Source organism: Amblyomma mixtum, chromosome 10 (genome assembly GCF_055824585.1).
Source record: "Amblyomma mixtum isolate Tamu chromosome 10, ASM5582458v1, whole genome shotgun sequence".
Classification (NCBI taxonomy): domain Eukaryota; kingdom Metazoa; phylum Arthropoda; class Arachnida; order Ixodida; family Ixodidae; genus Amblyomma; species Amblyomma mixtum.
Genome location: NC_143021.1, coordinates 121,292,771 through 121,318,541, shown reverse-complemented (window position 1 = coordinate 121,318,541; position 25,771 = coordinate 121,292,771). Strand labels below are relative to the sequence as shown.

General features: G+C 47.0%; 1 protein-coding gene and 1 long non-coding RNA gene across 3 annotated transcripts in view; one reads left to right on the top strand and one right to left on the bottom strand.

Annotated features, from left to right (window-relative positions):
• The first annotated feature begins 1,977 nt into the window (after positions 1-1,977).
• On the top strand, positions 1,978-9,401 carry LOC149326807 (uncharacterized). The gene is made up of 3 exons (XR_016285899.1): positions 1,978-2,282; positions 3,087-3,267; positions 7,327-9,401. It is a non-coding gene; the product is annotated as an uncharacterized LOC149326807 (long non-coding RNA).
• Positions 9,402-22,510: 13,109 nt separating this feature from the next.
• The window catches only part of LOC149326806 (uncharacterized), a 106,631-nt gene continuing 103,370 nt past the window's right edge, over positions 22,511-25,771 (bottom strand). For both annotated transcript variants that reach the window (XM_089565057.1, XM_089565058.1), the window contains 3 exons: positions 24,860-24,926; positions 24,755-24,779; positions 22,511-22,683 (listed from right to left, as the gene is read on the bottom strand). In XM_089565057.1, coding sequence (XP_089421183.1) covers positions 22,649-22,683; positions 24,755-24,779; positions 24,860-24,926 — 127 coding nt within the window. In that variant the 3' untranslated portion in view covers positions 22,511-22,648. The remainder of the gene's footprint in view (positions 22,684-24,754; positions 24,780-24,859; positions 24,927-25,771) is intronic.

The window sequence follows — 25,771 nt, the reverse complement described above, 5'->3', positions numbered from 1 at the left end:
TGGCCAGCTCACCTTTTTATTGGAGCGGCTATCGCTGCGTCCGCGGCTCGAGCTTCTCTTGTCGTTCCCTGCAGGGTTCCCCAGGGGCGGGAAGGAGCTGGAGTTGTTCCGGCTGTGGCTGCCTCCTTTTCCGGTAGCACCCTGTTCCTTCTTCCTGGGCCTAGATTGGTGTCCGTGGAGTGATGAGTCGTTGTCCCCTTGCTTGGGTGCCTGGTTGCCATGGGGCGTTCCTTGTTTGTTCTTGGTGATCAGCCGGAATTTGCAGTTCCGGCTGCCTGTGTTGTGGCCCCCGTTGCAGACGATGCAGACGGGTTGGCAGGTTGGCTGTTCTCCCTCAGGTGGAGGCGAGTGATTTTCTCCGCAGCGGCGGCAAAGGTTCGTTGTAGGTTTGTAGCAGACGTCGGCCCGGTGTCCTACCCTCCTGCAGTTGTAGCATACTTCATGTTGCTCCCTGAAGGGGTGGACCCGAAAGACGCCGCACTGATAGATTACTTGGCTGGGTAGCTTCTTTCCAAAAAAGGTGATTTGTATTGTTCTGGACTGTCCGATCCTTCTGGCATCCACAACTTCTATTCCTTCGTTTCTGTTTCCGAAGCCTTGGCGAACCGCTTCGGGCGAGTCTCCCGCGTAGGCGTTGTAAATGACCCCTTTTACCGAGTCTTCGGGCGCCGCCACGTACGACGTAACGTTGTAGGTTTTACCTTGGAGGTTCAGTTTTTCAATCTTGGCGTATGCAGTCGCCCGTTGACGATCGGGCGTGCATAGCGTGAAGGTGTTGTTGGCCGTATTGACTCTGATAATGTCTTCATTCTTCACCGTATCATACGGCAGCCTGGACACCTCGCAGGCGCAGAAGAGTAGTAGTCCGGGCGCAAAGTCCCTCAGATTCCAACCTTGTGGTCGGCAGACGATTTTGTAGTCATCGGTCGGTAAGCGCGGGAGAAGTGCTTTCTTGCTGAGTGCAAGTAGCTTTTTCCCGTTCTTTCGCGATGGAAAATTGGAATTAGACTTGCCTTGGCGGTGCCCCTGCGCAGGCTCGTCGTCGGTTGATGCGGGCCCTTTATTCTTCAGGCCTCGTTGTCGGTCGCGGTACCGAAGAATGGTTTCCCATTTTCCGTCCTCGAGCTCCGACGCTGATATTTTCTCGCCTTCCACGGCGTACTCCATCTTTGCAGGTCCCTGGGAGCTCAGTTCCCGGCGGAGAGGTGACGAGCTAGGTCGAGCTCGATGGCTAGGCCGGCAGTCAGCCGGCAATATGCCTAGGTGTCCGTAGATTGGCAAAATCCGGCTTCAGCAGGCACTGGACAATGGCCCGGATGTCGTCCAAAATATTCAAGCCCGAAGGCTAACGCTTTCTGCCGAAAAGTGGCTTCGAGGCAGGAGCCCATGCGAGACACGTCAGCACAGCTCCGTCCTCCCACACAAAACAGAGGCGATGCTGCAGCGCAGCCTTGAAAGTTTCGCGCGTCACGCTAGAGCGGCGTGCGAACGCTCGTGTTCCCTAGGTACACACACGTACACTAAATCGCATGAGCCAAGCTGTGTAGAGTACGCTAAGCCACACAATATGCGAAAATAAAAACCGAAACCAGTAGCGTTTGGCAACATCATCATCATTCCTTATTCTGCGACGCAGTTACGGGGAGCTGAGTTATAGCCTTAGAACTAGGCAGACAGTGCAGCCGTGCAGCGGCTGCGGCTGTCCTGGCCCCAGATGCGTCGCCTGTAGCTGCCCGGCATGCTGCCCGGTTTTCCAAGCTTTCGTTCGCAGCGCCGCCAGAAACAGATGCTTGTGAGTAGTCGCATTTTTTCACCGCAATCATTCCAATTTGCTGACTTTGTAATTGAAACAAAATATTTTGTCGTTTAATGCAACAAGTGTGTGGCAAAAAGGGCTTTATCAATTCTTTTTTTAACGCGTGTAAAGTTAGGCGACATTAGCGCTACCTTTCCGTTCGCTGGCGGCGGATTGCGAGTCTCATGTTGGCCGCGCGCTACACTATCTTTTTTAGGACGCTGAAACGACTCTTTGTTGGCGGGGTGCGACGGTTGTGATGTGGGTGCGTTTCTTCAGTTTGTTTGTGTTAAATGTGCGGCCTCGTTAGTGTTGTGGTAGTGTGACTGAACTCGGAAGGTGACAGATGGCTCCAGTGCTGCGGAAGACGTTCTTACGCGCACGCAGTGCTCAAAAACTGCTCTGACGTACTGCACGCAACCACGCCGAGAGCGGCCGGCGCCCGATGCCCGATAGAAGAAACGGCTTGCCGTGAACGTTGACAAATGTAAGTACAGAACTGGAAAATGACTTCTGCGATGTGTCGGGGGTATGATTGAGGGCTGCGAATGCATTTGGGTTGGTCTTCACGTCTTGTTCGCTGTGAGGTGCAAAATGCGGGCACCACGCGATCGTTTGCAGAGAGAAGGTGTTCTGACACGCTCGCTTGCCAACTATGCAACTTTTAACCCGCCGCCTCACGCTGTTTGCGTCAGCTCCTCGGCGCAGGAGTTATGTGATAGAATTTGGTTGCACGCCGAGTACTATGGGGTGCTGCTTGATTCGTTATTCCGACTGAACAGGAGCAGCGCGTGAAAAGGAGACCATAAGAACGAAAAGTGCTTGTAGCGGCGTGCGTCTTTTGATTCTGCTGCCTGAGTGTTTACTGGATAAGGAGCATTGCCCGTTCTACGTCGCAGTCACATCAAGTGCTGTGTTTCTTGATAGTTCTGGTCAACGAAACGACGATTAAAAATAGCAGAACCATTCCATTGCAGTGCAGCTGAGGTAATCGCACAATGGAAGGTTTGTTGTCATTTTATTTTTTTACGTTCACTACATTTGTCATTCCCCCATTTTCAGTCTGAAGCGATAAAAGTATAACGTGATTCGCGAATAATAGCTTTAAGAAAAGTATGACAAGCTTTGTAAACCATTTTTTTGCTAACTATTGGAGGCATAGGTAATTAATCATTAGCCTCCACTCATGAACACATTGGACTGAACAGCTAGAGGTTTTAATGGGATGTGGCTTCTGTGATGCTTATGAAAGCATGGCTCTAATGCAGCCTTTCTTCAAATGCACCCGCAGTCAAGCCCTGTACAGCTGCTCCACCGGTATCATCACGCTACTTTTGCACCAGCTTTCATCTGTCATCGAGCCAATGCTACCTCAACCAGAGGCAAATGACATCAAGACCTGCTGGTTCAGCCTATCAGCCATTGACACTGGATATCAAGCATGTGCCACTTGTAAAAGGATAGGTAGACAAGTGGGTATATTTTCCTTGTCTTTTTTAGCCTGCCAAAAATCTTCTGGTCCAGGCTCCCTCTCTCTTTCGTTTTTTTTTCTTTTAAAAGAGGACCAAGAGAAAGGGAAAAGATATTGCGGGCGTCATGAAAGCACTCCCCTAGTCAAGTGCATTGTGTTATAGTGTGAAATGCTTTCTATAGTTTTTTCCCTCATGCCTCTCTCGTGCTTGGAAATCTTGACCACTGTATAGACCAAATTAAAAATTATCTGCTTCATGACCTTTATACAGCAGTCTAAAAGCAGCAAATAAATTTTATAGGTTTACTTCAGCAGTACCTACCTCTTACAAGGTATGGCATGTTTGAAGTGAACCAGTGATGTGATAGGCATGACCTAACGGGCAATGCATAATTGAATATTGGCGTTCAAGTGGAGCACTCTGCTTTAGAAGCATATTTGTTGCTAGCATCAATAATTGATACCTTAGCAGGTTATCCTTGCATTACATGAAACCCTGCAAAGCTTATATTTTAGCTGTACAGAAGAAAGGTGCTTATTCGATGTCATGAGCATTGCTGAGGTTTTCTTTCACACTCCCTTTGTCACAACTGACTGCACTGTACAGTTGAAATGCATTTGGAATTGAGTATTGGTGCATTGTTTTTTTTATTCATGCCGACGTTCAGTTACTGATTGCATTACACTAGCTGAGCCTAAGTCAACAAATATTGCTGTGACCTTAACAAGACCCCTGGCTTTACTTGAACCGATGCATTTGATGTTGCCTTTCTCCCGTGCCATCAAGGTTTGTAATAAGCTGTGTAAATAACTTATTTTCTTTCTCGAGGTATTTATTGCTGCAATTAGTGACAGGTAATTTCCTAAAGAACAACCTAAGTGCACATTTTTATCTTCTTTGGAACACTTGTTTGCTTGTTTCCCTTGTATTCTTAACTTAAACAGATATGAGCAGGCCTCAGCACTGGAGGGATGTGCTGCGGGACAAATAAAAAACTACCAGTCCAGCTGCTCCCTTAGGGGCACGTTTCTGAGGCTTTTATCGCTTGTAGTTCTATGCAGCTTTACTTACAAGTATTGTATCTGACGCAGTGTGTGCCTTAATATTTTGATTCATTTGCTTTAGAGTGTGCCACTCTTGCCCTGACGAACTTGCTCACCTTTGTACTCTTTGTTCATACATTTTCCCGTAACACCTGGTATAACTCCAAATGATACATTATCTACAGCAACATGTGCATTATATTGCAATGTCTTTGTGCCATCACTTTTGAAAACAAAAGCTGCCTGAATTTTTGTGCAGACAAATCAGAAACACAAAATAATTTTTATATTTTATGGCCTGCATGTTATCTTCATATGACTGGAATGGCTAAATATCTCTTCGTGGTAGCCTAATTTGGTCATCATCATCATCAGCCTGACTACACCCACTGCAGGGCAAAGGCCTCTCCCATGTCTCTCCAATTAACCCTGTCCTTTGTCGCTTGCCGCCACTGTATCCCCGCAAACTTCTTAATCTCATCCGACCACCTAACTTTCTGCCGTCCCCTGCTGCGTTTGCTTTCTCTTGGAATCCACTCCGTTACCCTTAAGGACCAGCGGTTATCTTGCCTTCGCATTACATGCCCTGCCCAAGCCCATTTCTTCTTCTTGATTTCAACTAAGATGTCATTAACCCGCGTTTGTTCCCTCACCCACTCCGCCCTCTTCCGATCTCTTAACGTTACACCTATCATTTTCCTTTCCATAGCTCGCTGCGTTGTTCTTAACTTAAGCTGAACCCTCTTTGTTAGCCTTCACGTTTCTGCCCCATAGGTGAGTACCGGTAGGATACAGCTGTTGTATACTTTTCTCTTCAGGGATATTGGTAAGCTACCAATCATGATCTGAGAGAATCTGCTATATGCGCTCCACCCCATTCTTATTCTTCTAGTTATTTCCCTCTCATGATCCGGATCTGCGGTCACTACCTGCCCTAAGTAGACATATTCTCTTACTACTTCCAGCACCTCGCTACCAATTGCGATCTGCTGTTCCCTTGCTAGGCTGTTGAACATTACTTTGGTTTTCTGCATGTTAATTCTTAGCCCCACCGTTCTGCTCTGCCTGTCTAACTGGTTGATCATGCTTTGCAGTTCTTGTCCTGAGTGGCTTAGCAAGGCAATGTCATCAGCGAATCGCAAATTACTCAGGTATTCTCCATTAACTCTTATCCCTAACTGTTCCCATTCCAGTCCCCGGAATACCTCCTGTAAGCAGGCATTGAAGAGCATTGGCGAGATCATGTCTCCCTGCCTGACACCTTTCCGTATTGGAATTTTATTGCTGACTTTATGGAGAACTATAGTAGCTGTGCAATCGTTATAAATATCTTCCAATATTTTCACATAACACTCTTCCACACCCTGATTCCGCAATGCCTGCATGACAGCTGAGGTTTCCACTGAGTCAAATGCTTTCTCGTAATCAATGAAGGCTATATATAGGGGTTGGTTATATTCCGCGCATTTTTCTATCACCTGATTGGTAGTGTGAATGTGGTCTATTGTCGAGTATCCTTTACGAAAGCCTGCCTGATCATTTGGTTGACTAAAGTCCAAGGTTTTCCTGACTCTATTAGCGATTACCTTAGTAAATACCTTGTAGGCAACGGACAATAAGCTGATTGGTCTGTAATTCTTCAAGTCCTTGACGTCTCCTTTCTTATGAATTAAGATAATGTTAGCGTTCTTCCAAACTTCTGGTACTCTCGAGGTCACAAGGCACTGCGTATACAGGGTGGCTAGTTTTTGTAGCACAATCTCTCCTCCATACTTCAACAAATCTGCTGTTACCTGATCCTCACCAGCTGCTTTCCCTCTTTGCATTGCTCCTAAGGCTTTCTTTACTTCCTCCTTCGTTACTGGCAGGATGTCCCATTGCTGTGCTCGACTGCCTCCCTCAGTAACTTGATGATTGCATTCGCTACTGTATAGATTTGTGTAGAATTCTTCGGCTAATTCAACTATCTTATCCATATTGCTGATGACATTGCCCTGTTTGTCTTTTAGCGCATACATCTGGTTTTTTCCTATGCCCAGTTTTCTCCTCACTGATTTTAGGCTACCTCCGTTCCTTAGAGCATGCTCGATTTTCTCCGCGTTAAACTTTCTTATGTCAGCTACCTTGCGCTTATTTATTAATTTCGATAGATCTGCTAGTTCTATCCTGTCTGTGGAGTTAGAAGTCCTCATGCTTTGGCGTTTCTTAATCAGATCTTTAGTCTCCTGAGATAGCTTGCTGGTATCCTGTCGAACCATCCTACCACCTACTTCTGCGGCACACTCTGTAACGATAGCTGTAAGATTATCATTCATTGTTTCAACACTGCGGTCGTCTTCTTCAGTTAAAGCGGAAAATCTGTTTTGCAGCGACAGTCTGAATTCGTCTACCTGCCCTCTTAATGCTAACTCGTTAATAGCCTTTCGCTTCACCAGTTTCCTCCGTTCCCTCTTCAAATCTAAGCTAACACGAGACCTTACCATTCTGTGGTCGCTACAACGGACCTTACCGAGGACCTCCACATCCTCTACGATGCCAGGGTGTGCACACAGTATGAAGTCTATTTCATGTTTAGTCTCACCATTGGGGCTCTTCCACGTCCACTTCCTGTTTGCTCGTTTGCGGAAGAAGGTATTCATAATCCGTAAACTATTTCTATCTGCGAACTCTACTAATAACTCTCCCCTACTGTTCCTAGAACCTATAGTCACCTACCGCCTTGTCTCGAGCCTGCCTAATTAGGTGTAACACGTTAATGTCAGTTCCTGTGAATATCATTCAGTCTTCGAATGTGGGGGCAGAATTGAACACAACAGCATGTTATAGCTTTTTCTTGTTCAAGGACGCATTACATTTAGTTCTAGTCTTGTGACTGCTGCTTATGCTATTACTCAGCAGCCTTAAAACTCACTCGGAGTGCTGCATTTTAGTGCACATTTAACTGATTGTTGCTGCTCCGTGTTTGATTCTATTAGAAGTTACTCTAACTGTGTACTTTGAATGTTTTCTTGTGCAGTTCTCTTGCTGCTGCATTCTGCCATGGAGAAGGCTACCTGTTCGTGCACACGTCTCATCACTAGGACGCTACCTCTTCCACTGGTGATGCAGACAAGTAACGACAGGATTAATTGGAGAGGCATGGGAGAGGCCTTTGCCCTGCAGTGGGCATAGTCAGGCTGATGATGATGATGAACAACAAGCAGGCTGCCTGATATTGAGGACAAGTGTGAGGATAGTGCACCAACAAAGTCTCTTAAGCATTTCTGTGCTGATGCATTTTTATTAAAATCAGCTCATAGCTTAATATCTACATCCATGGGGACATTTAGCATATGTTTGGCATTTGTTTGACTTTTAATTCGCTAGTGTTTGCAGCCTTTAATGTTGGTCTTAAGACAGTGTAAGCATTGTTTCACTGTGTGGGATTTTTTAGCTGTTTTGGAGAGATGTGTGTGTATGCATGCAGTTTTTTTCCACGGGTTTGTTATGTGGCTCATGGAACTTTCATGTTACAGAAGAAATTATTTCGTTTCTGTGTTGTACAGGAAAGTGAGCAGTATTTATATGCACCAGGTGTTTCAGGGAAGAATAAGTAGTTTTCAAAAATATGGCTTTTGCTGCATAATATTACCAGTGTTAGCAGACACCAGAAAGCCGGTGAGGTGTATTTAGTAAGCTGGTTAACTAATTTCTGATAATTAACTTTTTAACTAACACAGGTTTGCAACTGATTGCAGTTAGAGACTTTTAGCCAGTTGTTCGTAGTAGCCATATCAGTTTCTGGAATGTACAAAACATGATTACTTTCGCCGCTGTGGCTCGACAAAATTTGGCTGCATCGTGCGAAAATACATGCGCTTTTGAAAGCACACAGGGAAAGAAACCCCTCCAGTGCATGTAACTGCTACAAATCTCTAATGGCAACTAGACGCCTAACTCTGATAGTGAAGGAATCATATTCTTAGCAGTAAGAAACACACATAACACCAAGACACACACACACAGGACACCCGCTAGACTTCAACTATCTTTACTGGACACTTGTACAACATAAATATGTATCACTGAGCACACGCAGGTGCCTCGTCATCCGCAACAGGTCTAACTACGCCCTGCCCTCTCCTGCAAGGCATACGGTTGCGCCGATAAACAATCTCTTTTTCTGCCAACACCAGGGAGGGAGTGCTTACACATGTCACCCGCCTCTTGAATACGAAAGACTTCGATAATTTTTCTTTCTTTTTTCTCGGCTCCCAGGCCTTTCGTATTCAAGAGGCGGGTGACATGTGTGTAAGCACTCCCTCCCTGGCATTGGCAGAAAAAGGGATTGTTTATCGGCGCAACCGTATGCCTTGGAGGAGAGGGGAGGGCGTAGTTAGACTTGATGCCGATCACGAGGCACCTGCGTGTGCTCAGTGATACATATTTATGTCGTACAAGTGTCCAGTAAAGATAGTTGAAGTCTAGCGGGTGTCCTGTGTGTGTGTGTCATGGTGTTGTGTGTGTGTTCTTACCGCTAAGAGTATGATTCCTTCAAGCCGTTACCAACTAGCCCAACTTAATGTTTTAACAAAGTTTCTGATAGTGAAAAGGTTCATTAATAAAAATTAGCTAACCAGCTTATTACGTAAGACTCTTCACAAGTTTTCTGGTGCCTGCCAACACTGGTAATACTATGCTGAAAAAGCCATACATTCATCTCAAAATACCTGTTTTTTGAAAATTACTTAGTCTTCCCTGAAACACCTCGTATATATGTAAGAAAAACCTAACGGGATTTAATTGACGATGTTTTGGTTGGAGGGCCAGTCGTTTTCAAGTGTACTACAGCATTTGAAGCGCACAGCTTTTGTTTCGAATGCTATACTATACTCGAAAAAGGCTGGTCCTCCAGCCGAAACAGTGTGAATTAAAACCTGTTATGTTTTTCAATTGCTGTGTGTCAGTCATTGTTACTCAGAGGGAACTGAGGGGAAGCGTGCCGAAGGCAATATTCTGTTCCTCTATTGTTCTCCATAAAATATTTTGATGCATCATGCATGTGTTGTAGCGCGTATGTACACTTGTGCACAATAAATGTAATAATTTGCATTTTGCTTCTATTATTCTTTAAGCACTCCAGGATAGTGTTCACAAAATGATTTTGAAGTGATAAAACTATGTTGATAAAAGTGTTGTACTGTGTAGTTAACATACACTTTTCCAAAAGTTGATGTAGGAATTATACTTTCTTCGTACTTGAGTCTTTTGAATAACGGTGGCCAATTGTCGGAAGACCGTTGATAGGGCGTTGGTAGACATTGTCGGTATGTGGTTGATAAGAAGTGTAAAGACTTTCTATGTACTTGAGTCTTTTGGATAACGGTGGCCAATTGTCGGAAGACCGTCAATAGGGTGTTGGTAGACATTGTCGGTAAGGGGTCAGTAGGAAGTGTATACAAACTCGATAAGGGGATGATAGGAAGTATAAAGACTTTCTATGTACTTGAGTCTTTTGGATAACGGTGGCCAATTGTCGGAAGACCGTTAATAGGGTGTTGGTAGACATTGTCGGTAAGGGGTCAGTAGGAAGTGTATACAAACTCGATAAGGGGATGATAGGAAGTATAAAGACTTTCTATGTACTTGAGTCTTTTGGATATCGGTGGCCAATTGTCGGAAGACGGTTGATAGGTTGTTACTACAATGTACAAAGGCGTTTAAAAAACTTTCTATTCAATGTTGATAGGTTCTATTAACAATTGTCGAAAGACTTTCTAAAGAATGTTACTAAAAATTTTTGTAAGGGAACTGACTCCCAATATTGATTTAGGTAGGGACGATCGACAGAAATGGCATTACTTCACTTAAAGAACACATATACTTCAAAATATATATTCTGTTCTTTCTACTTTTGGTCTGTTCATTGACTTCAGTAAAGCCTTTTACTCCCTCAACCGTAATATTTTGTTAGGTAAGTTATCACAGCATGGAATACGGGGCGGGCCCCCCTCAATTTAATTAGATCATACCTGAAAGACAGAGTCCACTGCGTCCGAGTTATGTTGAGTCATCTCTGCTGCCCCTACAAACCGGAGTACCGCAAGGTAGTGTTTTAGGCACGCTATTATTTAATCTAAAATGATATAGTTTTCTTTAATCAATCAGCTAACTGGTTTATCTATGCAAATGACACCAGCATTTTTTATAAAGGTGAAGATCCAAACGATTTAGCTCTGCAGTGCAACCGAACGCTAGAATCCCTATAAAGGTGGTCAGTCTTACTGCATAATAATCAATTCCATTAACACTAAGGTTTTACTCTTTAGACAAAGAAATAAAGTTTCTTGTTCTAAGTTCTAAACACAACGATCTAAACAGAGCGTTTGTCCTATGTTTTTCTATCCTTCGTCCATGTTTTTCGCGCTGTTATTTTCGAAAAAGTATCACCAACTCGCCCGCCTAGCTATCGTGTTGAAATAAAATTTTCACACTGCAAAATGAGAAAATTATTAGAATAAAGATATAACAATAGTAAATAAACATACGGTTATTCGCGTTACTCTTAATTCCCACCTTGACAGGGATCACCACGTCTGCAAGAAGCTGTCTACTGTTGCAGGCACTCGGTCCTGCTGCAGAAACCTTATTCCCGAAAGAGTTAAACTCCTGTTGTAGCAAGCGTTAATTGCACCCCACATAAATTATTGCACTCTTGTCTGGAGCTCAACAACAAACAGAAATATAGATAAATTTAATTTGCTCCACAATTAAGTCTTCCGCTTTGTCGCAAATGTTGGAATGCACACATCTACAAACAACCTTTTCCCGAAGTATGGGGTCATTCGTTTCTTGCACAGTTATGAATATCAATGCTTCTATTAGCTTTATTTCTCCTTCGCTGAATTGCAAATTTTCTTAAAACTGTTTTAATATTAAGTAGAACGTGTTGTCGGGCTAGTTGGTTCAATACTTCAGACATCGCAGTTGCGCGAAACACACACACACAAAACAGGTTACGGGACGAGCGCAAACTTACAACTGATTTTATTCAAAATGCAAAGCACATATTTAAAGGAAGAAAAATAGAATGCACTTTGGGCATGCGCATCGAAATTATACATCAAGTGGCAATCAGTAGCATACCAAGGTCTGAACTTGCATTGTCTTATCGAGAAAGGCTACCTCACTATTGTACAGTGCAACCGAAGAATCACTGATACATGCTTGTCCTCTTTTCTTTATGAAATACGCTTCCATCACTTCACGTGCAATTGAATCTCGACTTTTGCCCAGAACTCTGATCTCATTAAGCCGTGGCCGACAGTGACTGCAGGACAGCCAATGCTTTGCCAAATTTGATACCTTCCTTGTTGTTAGCGATAACCCATGTTCCCGTGCACGATCGTTCAAGCAGCGTCCAGTCTGGCCTACGTACAGCCATGAAATTTATGAGCGTGAACACGGCAGCGCATGGCAGATAGCCTCGAGCCCTACTCGTGGCGATACGCGGCGGCCGCTTTCGTAAACAAAGTGGAAAGGGAGGTCTGTCCTTCGGCTTGCCGGAAGCTGGCAACGCGGCATAACCCTTTCCACCATGTTGCGGAAAGCAGCCGCCGCGTATCGCCACAAGTAGGGCTGGAGGCTATTTGCCACGCGCTGCCGTGTTCACGCTCATAAATTTCATGACTGTACGTTTTTCCACAAGACAGTGGTATTTCGTAGACAACTCCGACGGCGCATTCTGCAAAGGGCCTAGCGTGCTTCTTGTCACAACCACTTTTCTTTGTTCCTTGATTGGTGATGCGGGGGCATAGCTTTGCCAGTTTGGACGGTGCTGTAAACACCATTGGCGCATTGTACTTTCCCGCCACCTTCTTCAGGTTGTGTGACACCTTGTGCACGTACGGCATGACTACTGGTCTTGCTTTGCTTTCAGCCCTTTGCCGCGCTTTCCCTTTCATCTTTTGCAGTAGCGTCTCAGCCACAGCCGCCACGATCGCACGGGGGTACCCGGCAGATAAAAGCCTGCCGTCCTGATCATTAAAACTTTCCTGCATTCTGTGAGGACACGATTTCATGAGGGCAGACTCTAGACACAGAGCAGCAATCCCTCTCTTCACAGTTTTGGAGTGCTCCGAACTATAGGGCAACAGACCTTTTTTGGGCTTTGGGACAGTACAACCAGCACACACCATTGTTCGAAAAGATAATGTGGATATCCAAAAACTGCAGGCAGTCCCCCGAAGGCATTTCATGAGTAAAAGTTAGACCTTTACCATGTTGCCTGAACTGAAATAAAACCTCATTCACCATATCGTGGGTCGTCATAGCGTGGTGGTTGCTCAAAAGAACTAAAAAATCCTCCACATACCTAAAAACTTTTAAAACCTTACTGCCATCTAGGGCAGTTGTCAGTGACTGGTCAATACGTCCAGACTGGACGCTGCTTGAACGATCGTGCACGGGAACATGGGTTATCGCTAACAACGCGGGAGGGATCAAATTTGGCAAAGCATTGCCTGTCCTGCAGTCACTGTCGGCCACGGCTTAATGAGATCAGAGTTCTGGGCAAAAGTTGAGATTCAATTGCACGTGAAGTGATGGAAGCGTATTTCATAAAGGAAAGAGGACAAGCATGTATCAGTGATTCTTCGGTTGCACTGTACAATAGTGCGGTAGCCTTTCTCGATAAGACGATGTAAGTTCAGACCTTGGTATGCTACTGATTGCCACTTGATGTATAATTTCGATGCGCATGCCCAAAGTGCATTCTATTTTTCTTCCTTTAAATAGGTGCTTTGCATTTTGAATAAAATCAGTTGTAAGTTTGCGCTCGTCCCGTAACCTGTCTTGTGTGTGCGTGTTTCGCGCAACTGCGATGTCTGAAGTTAAAACATTACAACAGCGAACAACCGATGTATTCACTAGCAGCCCCCCGCACTGGCTAGTTCTCTATTTTCGCACTCAAAACAAGTTTCAGTCATCAAAGCATATGTTCCAACACTTACAAACAAATATCCAAAGGAGTTTTTTTCCATCTAAGAAAGAATGTAATTATTATTTCTGCAACCTCAACTGAACTATTACGTGTCACCCTGATTTGTTGTATCTTGCCTTTGTTTTCAACTGACTAATTGTCCTTTGACCGTGTGCTTCCATATCAAGAAATAATTTTATTTTTTTATTGTCTTACTGTTTGTTTCATGCGTATGTACGCTTTTGAGACCAGCTTTATTGCCCATATACTTTGATTTTTGATGAGTGTAGTTTATTTTGTTGAGAATCGGCGTAGACTGCGGTCATGTAAGGTGGCCTCTGGGCCGTCGTCAAGTTGCTTAGGGCAACTTTTAATCCAGGGGAACATTCAGAGTTTGTGTTCGTGCCGCTTTAGGAAATAAACCAATTAAATCGAATCTTCACAACCAAATGCGTCACACCCATAAAGCTCATGCAGTCTAAAATCTTAAAAGAAGTTTTGCAATAATAAAGGTGAATCAAAGTTGAGCACGTCAAGTTCCTTCTTTGTTAACCTGATGGACGGTGTACTGAACAATGGTCGCGCAGCGTGGCTATCGAAGCTGCCGCGATGATTTCACGAACAAACTGCTGTGCGTTTCACAAGTCATTTGCATCTCCTGAGTTAAGGCGCACACTTTTTTGAAAGGCCGTCTCGCTATGAATCTCTAGATTTCTGCATGATTGCTTAAAATTTGTTTTCCGTTCTAATGGTCTTTTGTTCATCCATCTGCCACTCTGCACTATGCATTCTTTGCTGCAATTCACTGCTGCAATTCGCCAAAGCATTCCATACCATCGCAAAATCTAATGATTGCGTTAGCGAAACTTCTTTAGTTTTGTCAGCGAAAGAAATAACATTGCTGCAAAATGGGTAGCTTGGAAGGCAGGTGCAGCAGGTGCGAATACTGTAGCGTTCTGTAGTTTTTACCTGAACAACGATGTATGACTGTGCGCTTGTGTGCCCATTTTTGTAGGTATATTGTCACGGAACCAAGGCAGGAGACACCGTTCGCCAGCAGCGCTAACAGAATGAGCTCTCAGGGAGCGTGAGCCAACTCTCACCTCTTTGTCTTCTGATGCCACCTGGGGCCACCTGGTGGCATTGATCCCCCTCCCGAAAAAAAGAAAAGAAATACGGAAAACCACTACGACGCCACGAGCTAACTGAAGGAAGTAGGGGAACAACAATCGAAGGGGTAAAATGACAGGGGGAAAACGGGCCTCTGCGAAAAAAACAAAAACTGAAACAACTGTGGAAGCGCTGTCAGTGCGTGAAAAAGGGCTTCATACGCAGTACGTGCAGTACTTCTGGCTGGGGTCGACGACGCGCACTGCGCACAGAACCGTCGGGCAGAACTTCATAAGTAACATCTGTTATGCGACGCAACACTCTGTAGGGGCCAAAGTAGCGGCATAGGAGTTTTTCCGACATGCCTGGGCGACGGACAGGGGTCCATACCCACACTTGGTCGTCCGGCTGGTACTCGACGTGGCTGTGTCGCTGGTTGTAGCGGCGTGCATCTGAGCCCTGTTGCCTCCTGATGTGCACGCGGGCGAGTTGGCCGGCTTCCTCCGCGTTTTGGACAAATTCTTCGGCGTGTGGCGTGAGCGGCCGGTCGTCGGCAGTGCATGGAAACATAGCATCCAACATGGTGTACACATCGCGCCCATAAACAAGGCGAAATGACGTAAATTGAGTGGTTTCTTGTACGGCGGTATTGTACGCGAAAGTCACGTATGGAAGGATCTCGTCCCAAATCTTATGCTGGACGTCTACGTACCTAGCGAGCATGTCTGCTATAGTTTTGTTGAGTCTCTCGGTGAGCCCATTGGACTGCGGGTGGTAGGCAGTAGTCTTGCGATGGCTGGTATGACTCAACCTGAATACGTCGTGCATGAGCTGCGCTGTGAAAGCCGTTCCCCGATCGGTGATTACGCTGGACGGGGCGCCGTGTCGCAGAACAATGCGATGCATGAAGAACTCCGCAATTTCAGACGATGTGCCACGCGGCACCGCTTTGGTTTCGGCATAGCGTGTCAGGTAGTCTGTGGCGACAATTATCCACTTATTGCCGGCCAACGATAGGGGGAATGGGCCGAGAAGGTCCATGCCGACTTGGTCAAAGGGCGTCCGAGGAGGTGCAACTGGTTGGAGTAAACCCGCGGGCTTGAGGGGAGGTGACTTGCGGCGCTGGCACTCGCGGTAACCTCGGACGTAGCGGCGGATGGTGGCAGCAAGCTTTGGCCATTAATAGGCCTTGCGTACTCGAGCGAGAGTGCGTGTAAACCCCAAGTGTCCAGAGGTGGGCTCGTCGTGAGAGGCAAAAAGGATGTCGGCACGGAAGTCTGCCGGCACGACGAGGAGATAGGCGCGGTCACCGTGGCTCGAGTTTTTCTTGAACAGTATGCCATTGCGCATGCAAAAAGACGAGAGGTTCCGGGAAAACTTCCGGTGTATGGTAGCAGTGCGGCCCTCCAAATGGTAAATGACGGGGCGTAAGGTGATGTCATCTCGCTGCCTCGCCATTACGTCGGAATCGCTGACCACTCCAAGGAAACGACTGTCGTCCTCTATGCTGTCATCAGGTAGGTCGACTAGTGTGAGGGAGAGCGTGTCGGCATCTTCGTGCTTGCGTCCAGATTTATAGGCTATGGTGTAGTCAAATTCCTGGAGGCGGAGGCTCCACCTTGCTAAGCGGCCTGATGGGTCCCGTGGATTGGCTAGCCAGCACAAGGAATGGTGGTCTGTGACGACTTTGAAATGGCGGTCGTAGAGGTAGGGTCGAAACTTCATCGTGGCCCACACAACCGCGATGCACTCCTTCTCCGAGGTAGAGTAGTTAATTTCGGCGCGAGACAAAACGCGACTCGCATATGCAATCACGCGTTCCACGCCATCTTGGTGTTGGACTAAGGCAGCACCCAGGCCGATTGGATTGGATTGGAGTAAACTTTATTTGTGCCTGCAGTTGGGCGCTCGCGCGCCCCGACGAGGGCCTACGTCGTCTACGAGGCTGCCGTTACTCGGCGCGGGTCTCCGCTCGCCGTTGCCGGCTCGCTGGGTCCCTGCCTTTCGAGCGCCCCGAGGACCTGCTGGACGGTCCATAGCTGTTGGTCATGGTCGTTGCTCTTCGCTGCTGCCTCCAGCCGCGGCGGGATTGTTCCTGATCTTGCTTCTTTTGGATTTCTGATGCAGTCCCACAAGATGTGCGTCTGATCTGCCGGCTCCCTCCGGCAGACTCTACACGTATCGGTCGGGTAGGTCTCGGGGTACATGCGGTGCATCAGTCCCGGGCTTGGTAGCGATCCGGTCTGGAGCTGTCTCAGTAGTACCGCCTCCGCTCGACTCAGCCTCGGGTGCGGGGGTGGGGAGTCCTGCGAGCCAGGCGGTAGGCCTTCGTGATTTCGCTGTAGTCGGTCATGCGGTCCTTGGCTCCGAACCACGTCGGACGGTGTGTTGCCGGGGCGCGGTTGGTTAGCGCTCGCGCCGCTGCGTGTGCCGTCTCATTGTGGTTGGCACTGCGTTCCGACGCGTCGCCCGCGTGCGCCGGAAACCACTTGATTCTTACTCTTCTGTCTTGCAGTTTAGTCGCTCGTAGTACGCGCTCGGCCTCCCTGCAGACTTGGCCTTTGGCGAAGTTTCGCACCGCCTGTCTCGAGTCACTCAGCACCGTGTAGCAGTCTGCGTCGGCGATGGCCAGGGCGATGGCCACCTCCTCCGCTTGTTCCGCTCCGGCGCCTCTCACGCTCGCTGCCGTCCTCGTGGCGCCGGTCGACGCCTCTATGACGACCGCTGCGAAGGCGTTCCGTTGGTATTCGGCCGCGTCCACGTACCGCGCGTGCTCGTCGTTGGCGTGCAGGTCGATGAGAGCCTTGGCCCTCGCCGCTCTTCTTTCCTTGTTATACTCGGGGTTCATGTTCTTGGGTATGGGGTCGATTCTGGTCTGGCGTCGGACCTCTTCGGGGATGGGGAGCTTTGTCTCCGCGTCGTTCGAGTGTCCTATTCCCAGGTCGTCCAGTATCTTCCTCCCGGCTTTGGTCGTGGACAGCCGTTCCAGTTGAGAGGTCCGTTGCGCTTCGGCTATTTCTTCGAGCGTGTTGTGGATCCCGAGTTGTAAGAGGCGGGTCGTGCTCGTGGACTCGAACAGGCCCAGCGCCGCCTTGTACGCTCTCCTGATGATTACATTAATTTTGTTGCGTTCGTGTTGCAGCCATCTATGGTAGGCTGCAACGTACGCGACGTGGCTGATGACGAAGGATTGGACGAGCCTGATTAGGCTCTCCTCTCTCATGCCAGCCTTCCGGGAAGTGACTCTTTTGAGGAGTCGCATAGCGTTGGCCGCTTTTGCCGTGAGACGGGCGATGGTTTCGCCGTTTCTTCCATGCTTTTCGATGACCATGCCTAGGATCCTGATTTTGCTGACCTCGGGGATCACGTTGCCGGATTTGGTTACGATTCTGATTTTTTCGCATTCGCGTTGTCTGGTCTTGCATCTGCCATTGTTGGTAGGTGGGAGTATGAGGAGCTCCGATTTGCTCGGCGAACATCTCAAGCCGGTGCCTTCCAGGTGGTCTTCTATCGCGTCGACGGCGGCTTGCAGAGCGCCCTCGATGTGGGCGTCGCTGCCGCCGGTCACCCACAGTGTGATATCGTCCGCGTAGATGGTGTGCCTGACGTCTTCGATATCCGCGAGCTTCTCGGCCACTCCGATCATTACCAGGTTGAACAGCATCGGCGAAATGACCGATCCCTGCGGTGTGCCGGTGCTCCCGAGCTTCTTCTCTTGCGTTTGTAGGTCGCCTGCTCGTAGCTGGGCGGTCCTGTCCGTGAGGAAGTCCTTGATGTAGTTGTAGGATCTTTCGCCCATGTTGAGCTTAGAGACTTGGGACAGAATCGCCGAGTGTTTCACATTATCAAAGGCGCTCTTTAGGTCGAGACCCAGGATTGTTGCTGGCGTCTGTGTGGATCTCGGTGGCAGCCTCCTCATTGAAGTAAGCGAGAACAGGGCTGGTGTGCAGGCGTCGGCGTAGCTCTGTGAAAACCTCCTGTTGTTCGGTAGTCCACACGAACGGCGTATCGTCACGCGTCAAAGGGGTCAGGGGTTCGGCAATTTTGGGAGAAGGCGGCGATAAACGACGGTAGTAGGCGCAGAGACCAAGGAAGCGTTTCAGCGCTTTCTTCGTGGTAGGAGCCGGAAATTCGGCCACGGCGGCAGTTTTGTCGGGATCGGGTTGGACACCGGCGGCGCTCAAAACGAGGCCGAGAAACTTCAGTTGTTCGTAGCCGAAGTGGCATCTTTCGGGCTTGAGCGCTAAATTTGCTGACCGAAGGGCATCTAATACAGTCCGCAGGCGTTTAAGATGTTCTTCAAAGGTTTCAGAGAATACGACCACGTCATCCAGCTAAACTAAACAAGTTTCCCATTTGAGGCCAGCGAAAACTGTGTCCATCATTCTCTGAAACGTTGCCGGCGCTGAACAGAGGCCGAAGGGCAACATCTTAAATTCATATAGACCGTCGGGAGTAATAAAGGCTGTTTTTTCCCGGTCCCGTTCATCAACTTCAATCTGCCAGTACCCGCTCTTTAAATCAATCGAGGAAAACTATTTGACGCGGGGAAGGAGGTCGAGCGAGTCGTCTATGCGGAGCAGTGGGTATACGTCCTTTTTAGTTACGGTGTTCAACTTCCTGTAATCGACGTAAAAGCGCAGCGTTCCATCCTTCTTCTTAATTAAAACAACAGGCGACGACCACGGACTCTGAGATAGTTGAATAATACCGTCATTGAGCATCTCCTTCACTTGTGTTTGGATGGCCTCGCATTCTTTAGGTGAAATACGGTACGGCTGTTGGCGTATGGGACGGGCATCTTCACTCGTGATGATGTGGTGTTTTGTAATGGCTGTCTGTTGAACATTCGAAGAAGACGCAAAGCAGGCTGTTTATTGGTGTAGTAAGGTACGGAGAGCGCGGCGTTGAACTTGTGATCGAGAGACATGTTCCGAGATTCCGCGGCTGTGCACGCAGAACATTAAGAAACATCAGCTAATTGGGCGGCGAACGCGATCGCTGTGGCGCGGAAGAGGTGCCGAAGTTCGTGGGTGAAATTGGTAACCGTTCGCCAGCAGCGCTATCAGCGTCATCTCTCAGGGCGCGTGAGCCAACCCTCACCTCTTTGTCTTCTGATGCCACCTGGGGCCACCTGGTGGGAATATACTAACATTTTCCTTCAAATAAATTCACTTGTAAGTTCAGCGCCGTGTCTGCCTCCTCCTCTTTCTGGTCCTGTTGTCTAGCGCTGTTTTAGTTTTCTTGTCACCAGTGGTGTCCGGCTTATCACCGCAGTCGTTAATGCGCAGGCGCGCAAAACGAATAAAAGGCGTGGGCCGCAACCTACGCGCGGGCTTATCTCGGTCAGCCACGCACCGACGAAGATGTGGGAATTAACGTCGCTTCGCCCCCGGAAACTTGTCTGCTCCTTCGCATGAACCACGTAACACAACATCATCATTCTCCTGTAACTCCTTATTCTAGGAATCACACAATACTGTCCTTCATTGCTGATTCCGGCTGAACATAAATGCCCCTCCCTGAACCGCATCCAATCAGGCTTAAACCGAAGCGGAACGTAGCCTTCAGCAGGGAATTTTTGTCAGAATTAGTTTCTTTTTAAACCGGGTAATGTGAGGCATACCCTCCCTCACTTTGCGACGGGTATAGAATTATTAGATGAACTAATTTTATTTCCCAGTGACGGAATAAATATCAGCGTGAGAATTAAATGGTATGTGTCCTTCTGGAAACGGTAGTTTCACTTTTAGCAAATGTGATGAAAAACCGCGACGGCACTCTTCGGTACTGGGTCGGCTGCGTCGAATAAATATCACTAAATATCACAACGAAGAAACTGGCCTGCCCCCTGCCCCGAAAGGACGATACACTAGACCGACTCAGCCACGCCAAGTGCTCCTCGTCGGCGAATCTGAAGAGCGCATATTTACAGAATAAAGTCTATAAAAGAGACCGACAAGAGGCAGCCTTCATCACTTAGGATGGCCTGCCTACACCACATCAAGGTCTTGCAACTCGTAATTTGGTTCGCACGAGAAACCCTCAAAGAGTAATTAAAGGACGCGGTGCTGGCAGGCAAGTGGCAAACTTGGCTCATATAACTGTACGGCGTTCTAGTCTTCGTGAAAAGCACCAGCACAAGTTGAATGCAGTACAGGACTCATTCAGGTATTCCGAACTTACCCTGAAGAATAAGAAGTAATGCTTCGTCTACCAGCAGCTGCTCTTTCTCGGCCTCATTATCAATAGGAACGGCGCTCGCCCCGTCCTACAGAAGCCAGGCGCTATCACGCAGTTTCCGCAAGCAGCTCACTAGGAAGCTGAGCATTTACTCCTAGTTTTCTGACTGCTAGTTCCCGATGGTCTTTCCCGGAATTTTCACGCATCGCTGATCATGTCATCTACCCCACAAACACGCGCATGAATTTTCACACCCAGCTTTCCTCGAAATAAGCAACTAGCGCCATCTCTTGGCCGCCAGTAGCGAACACCGCGTACTCCAAAGGCGATATTTTAATTTAGAGAAAACCAGGATGTACTGAAAGATTGTGCGCGAACATGGTAAGTGTAATGGATGACTCTTCCTCGTAGCTGCGAAAGTCTAGGCACGAGGCACATTTTAGAACTGCAACTGTCCGGCCAAAGTTTAAATGCCAATTTATTAATGTAGGATAATTTCCTCGTTAAACTTAAGAAAAAATTAAAAGAAACAATGTACACCTATCGCACCAACTGATGAAAAACCAGTATACGAATAAAAATTTCGTTTGAACTATTTTTCTCTGCGGCATTGCATCACTCTCTCTGAAAATGTTCAAATGCCATGGAGGGAGAAAAATTTTTTCTTTCCTTCATGTCAAATGCTAATTAATGTCAAGCGCCATCTTGTACGCAACATGCAGACTGTGCCGCAATTAAACGCGCGCCATAGAATACATTCACAGCTAAACCGGTGAATTGTTCGTGCTCCAATTTCGCACAAAAATGGCACTTTGTAGGCAGAATTGTTTAATACCACATTGGCGCGGCATAAGTGCCTGGACCAATAAGAAAAACTTGGATATTCGCATCGTCTGTGGCGACGTCCAAACGAAACAGGTCGCTCTCTCTGAGTCAGCCATTGCACCAGTGGCGGCTTCTCGTTGGTCGACTGTGGAGATTCGACGAAGGATAGCGGTATTTTGCAGGAGGTTTGAAGACTCTTCAGTTACTGCTTTATGAATGATCGCAGAAAGCTTAGTTTTGCCAAACGTGCAATAAGTATGAAGACACTCGTCGAATAGCATCGTCAAACGTCTCGCAAATTACTCCCCTATTTCGTTTGGCAAATCTTCATGGCCGAAAAACCAGATGGCGCCACCGGTGAAATAGCTCAGAAAGCGCTTAGTTTTGTTTCTTCGTTGCCGCAGTCTATGCGAATATCCGACTTTTTCTTACTCATTCTGCAAGTACTCCAAACAAATGTGGTATAAAACGGTTCTTCCGACCAAATGCCATTTCTCTGCGAAATTGGAGAGCAATTGACCGGGTGAATGCGAGATGCATTCTACGACGCGCCTTTAATTGTGGAACACGCTGTACTTCTCTGAACTTCAGAACTATTTAAGGCAGGCGGTTTGCACAGGAACAACCACAAACGATGCAGTGGGCAAGAAATTCAGCGCGCTGCGCACCCAACAGGCGGCTGCCTGGGTGTACGGGCCCCATTTGGCGTGCTGCGTCCCGTCTTCTTTGCAATTTTAGCGCAAAAATCGCGATGGTCAGAACAGAAATGAGAACACGAGTGCCCGTGTTGTTTCGCTTCTGTATGTCTCGATTGTTTAGCTAACGTTCTCGTCATTTAAAACCGACAACCCAAACTTCATGCGCTGCCGTCTTCGTTTGCATACCGGCTACCCCCTCCTCTTTTTCTCCTCTTTTTTTGTCGCTGTATAAAAATTGAACATATACCAATATTCCCAGTTATAAGCACTATTAATACGAGAGCACTGGGAGAAAGGTTTTCTGTCCAGTTGACGTAATGCGAATTAGAAATAAATATCGCTTCAACTCATGGCTGCCCTGCGCCATCAGCGAGGTGAGGAATATTGGCCTTGACCAAGAAGAACCAATAAGACGACAACACCAAGCATTTGTTTGAAAGCTTTTAATGAAGCATTGTTCGTTCCAGAACTGTATAATATACGTAGGTGCCCTGAAAGTACAATTAGAGCGATGCCACAGCTAAAGCTTCGAGACCTGATTAGCAAGTGGAGGAAGTTGTCGATCAAACGGACCAGCTTGTCCTTGTAAATCCTTGCGCTGCAAGATAAACAAAACAAGCAAACGGGTGAGAGGTGTCGGGTGTTAAACAATGTAGTTGGCATTCCTGCAATGTAAAATATCATTCGGATGTGCAGACGTAAACTGCTTTTTCGCTGCAGCTGCTTTTCTTGAATAACTGGAAGCGGACACGGACTTGTTCATTAAATGCTCTATACACTCGCTCGCAAGCTCTTCAAGAACTGCAAATACTGAATGTCGGGCTCACGTGTTCACAAAGAAGAATTCCTTGAACTCGTGGCGGCTGAAAACTATAGTACAGTGCATTCTTCCACGTCCTGTGATTCATAAAGGTGGAGACAGCATGTCGGACGGAATAATTAAGAAATGAAACACACAAGCACTGCTACCTCCCACTCTTCGTGTGTTTCCTCCCTTATAGTCTTTTCTGCCTTTCTTGCTCCTCCTTCTACCTTATCGTGCTGTTTCTCTTTTTATATTACGGACCAACCCTTGCCCTTGATTCACTTTACGACAACCGTTAAAGTCTCTTTCCTCATAACGGGAGCAGGCGTGTTTGTCACATCATGCTCCACCTGACCCGACTTTTTAAGGCCCTGTAGATGCTTTCTTTCGTCGCGGTATTCGGGTTTCTTGAGCCTCGGAGTGTCTCCTCCAGAAATACTGCATCAAATGGAACAGGATGCGCCGAAATCTGGGCATGAATCTAAATATAGAGAGCAGGTATACAGAGCGTGCTCGTTTTTGACAGCTAACATTTTTATACTGAGCTGGTACTTTAGTTAGTGCGTTACTGCATCCTTTGCTATGGCAACCCTGCTAAGACGCTGCGAATATTTCGGCTTGCGAAATCGAGCCAGAAAACTTGGATCTGAGAGCGCAGCAAACCTCATCTGGTTCTAGATCTGAAGTAATGCACTAGGCACGAATTGACATGCGGCGTTTTTCTGTAAATAAATTAATGTGAATAAAATTCAAAACGCACGTCTTAAAGCATCGTAGAACTTAACTTCAATCGCACTTTTTTTTCTCTGCAGTGATGCATAAGACATTAGAATCCACGGGTCACTACGTGGTATTTGCCCATGACGGCTAATGATTCATAATTGAATGACATTTTTCATGCTGTCTCGGTTTCACGAACCGAGCAATGGCTGAGACATGTGAGGAGGGCTTAGATGAAGTGAGGTATGAAACAAGCTGCACTATATTCGCTGATACATCTTTTTGATTAAATACGGCGATAAAGACAACCAGCTTTAAGAGCCGGAATGACAACAAACGACGTATCAGCGATCATATTGCAGTCTTTTTCATGTCTCACGTGCCCAGACATCTGTTACACTTCAAAGCCAACTGTTACTTGTTAAAACCGAAAAGCATCAAGAGTAAATTGATTTACAAATTATTTACCGGTCATAAGCAAATACCAAGTGGTGATCCATGGATTCTAATGTCTGTACCATCATTTGGATTAACAAAACACGAAAGCATAAATTTGATGTCTATACTCCTTCAAGAGACTATCAAAAACTAGCTTTGTGAACAGACGCACTGCTCCTACCGGTGAAAGTACCTAAGCCCCGATCGACAAATTTACTTCTATAAGCTGAGACGCCTAGAACACCAAAGTGGCCTGAACTCGGAGCCTTAAGTGGCGACAGACTCCACGATGCCATCTCGAGTGGAGTGCTTGCAAATATTTGGCATATATACCATTACTGGTTAAGCATCCAGAAATAGATCGACCAGGGCAGCATTTGAGGCATTACGTAGTTCCCAAGCGAGCGAGTGCACGGTCCCGCACACCGTTTACGAACCGCAAACGCTTTTACGAAAGAGAGCGCGCGAACTTCTACTGTCAAATTTAAGACCAGTCTCAAGAAAATGTGAAGTGGAATCAGCAGTGTTGAAGTTGGTCTACAGCGCTACTTACGCACTGCAAGTGGAATTTCGGAGCAGTCAGTTTGGCAATTGCTTTAATTGCACCCTGTACTTCCCAACAACGGAATGCACGTATACTGTGCGGTCCTAATCCTGCGAAACAATTAATGGCTAGCCTAGCGAGTAGTGTTCCTTTGTTACTCACCTATAGTGCAAAGAATTGTTTGACACTGCAAGAGATGAGGAAAACGCCAAACATTATCATGCTTCTTTTAAAGGCGATACATTTTTTTTTATGCTGTTCACTTACAATGTTAGGCTGCTGCACTTGAAAGACGTAACTGTAAAAGTGCTTCGACACTGTGCACGTCGTTTCCCTGAAAAGAACAAAACGAGTTCAGTGTGAACAGGGCATCCGTTATTCGCACGTACAAAAAAAAAAGCCAGTGAGCAGCCTATACTAAGAATAATTCGGCTACACAGGGGACGTCTTCTGGGGATCTCTTTTGAGGCTGCTTTCAACACCATAGTCGGCCGAAGATAATGCTTGAAGGTCATCAACCTTGCCATCAGAGGTAACATCTGCCCATTATAAAATGGCTGGCAGAACAACGAATCAGCAAATGAAGCGCTGAAAGCGACGGACAGCGCGTCCTCCTTTTGTGCATTTCAAACGAATGGCACTGCAACTCTTGGTAGCATTCATTTTGGTTCCGGCAAGTGAAATACTGCCTTACAGTAAGAGCCGAAGCACCCTCGGGGTGGCCGAAAACAGTGGTCTGTAGCAGTCGAGGAAGGCCGGAGTGGTGGAAACCTGGCTCGTGGCGACTCCAGGTAGCCGCCTTTTTAGGATCTACTCTATTGGAGGCTTGGAAACCCCAGAGAATGTTGTCGGGCATGGAAGAGCGCTTCCACGCCGAGGGCCGCCTATCAGCCGAATAACAAGTGCTCGCTCTCAACGCAATGATGAAAAGGAGCTGGGCTCTATTCGGATCAGATGCAGCACCGCATGCACGCAGTCCCTAATCCCGACCTAATTGTCATATCATACTCCCAGCATCTCAATTCCCTTACCCTACAACCTATACCTTCAGCTACTTCCCAAAGGAGAGTAGAGGAGTCCCCCTGGACCTACTCACCCGGCAGTAGTGCCCCTAAGTGGGTTTCCCCTTTCTTATTTTTTTATCCTGAAATGTTGTTAAAAACTTATTTGCCCGTAAGG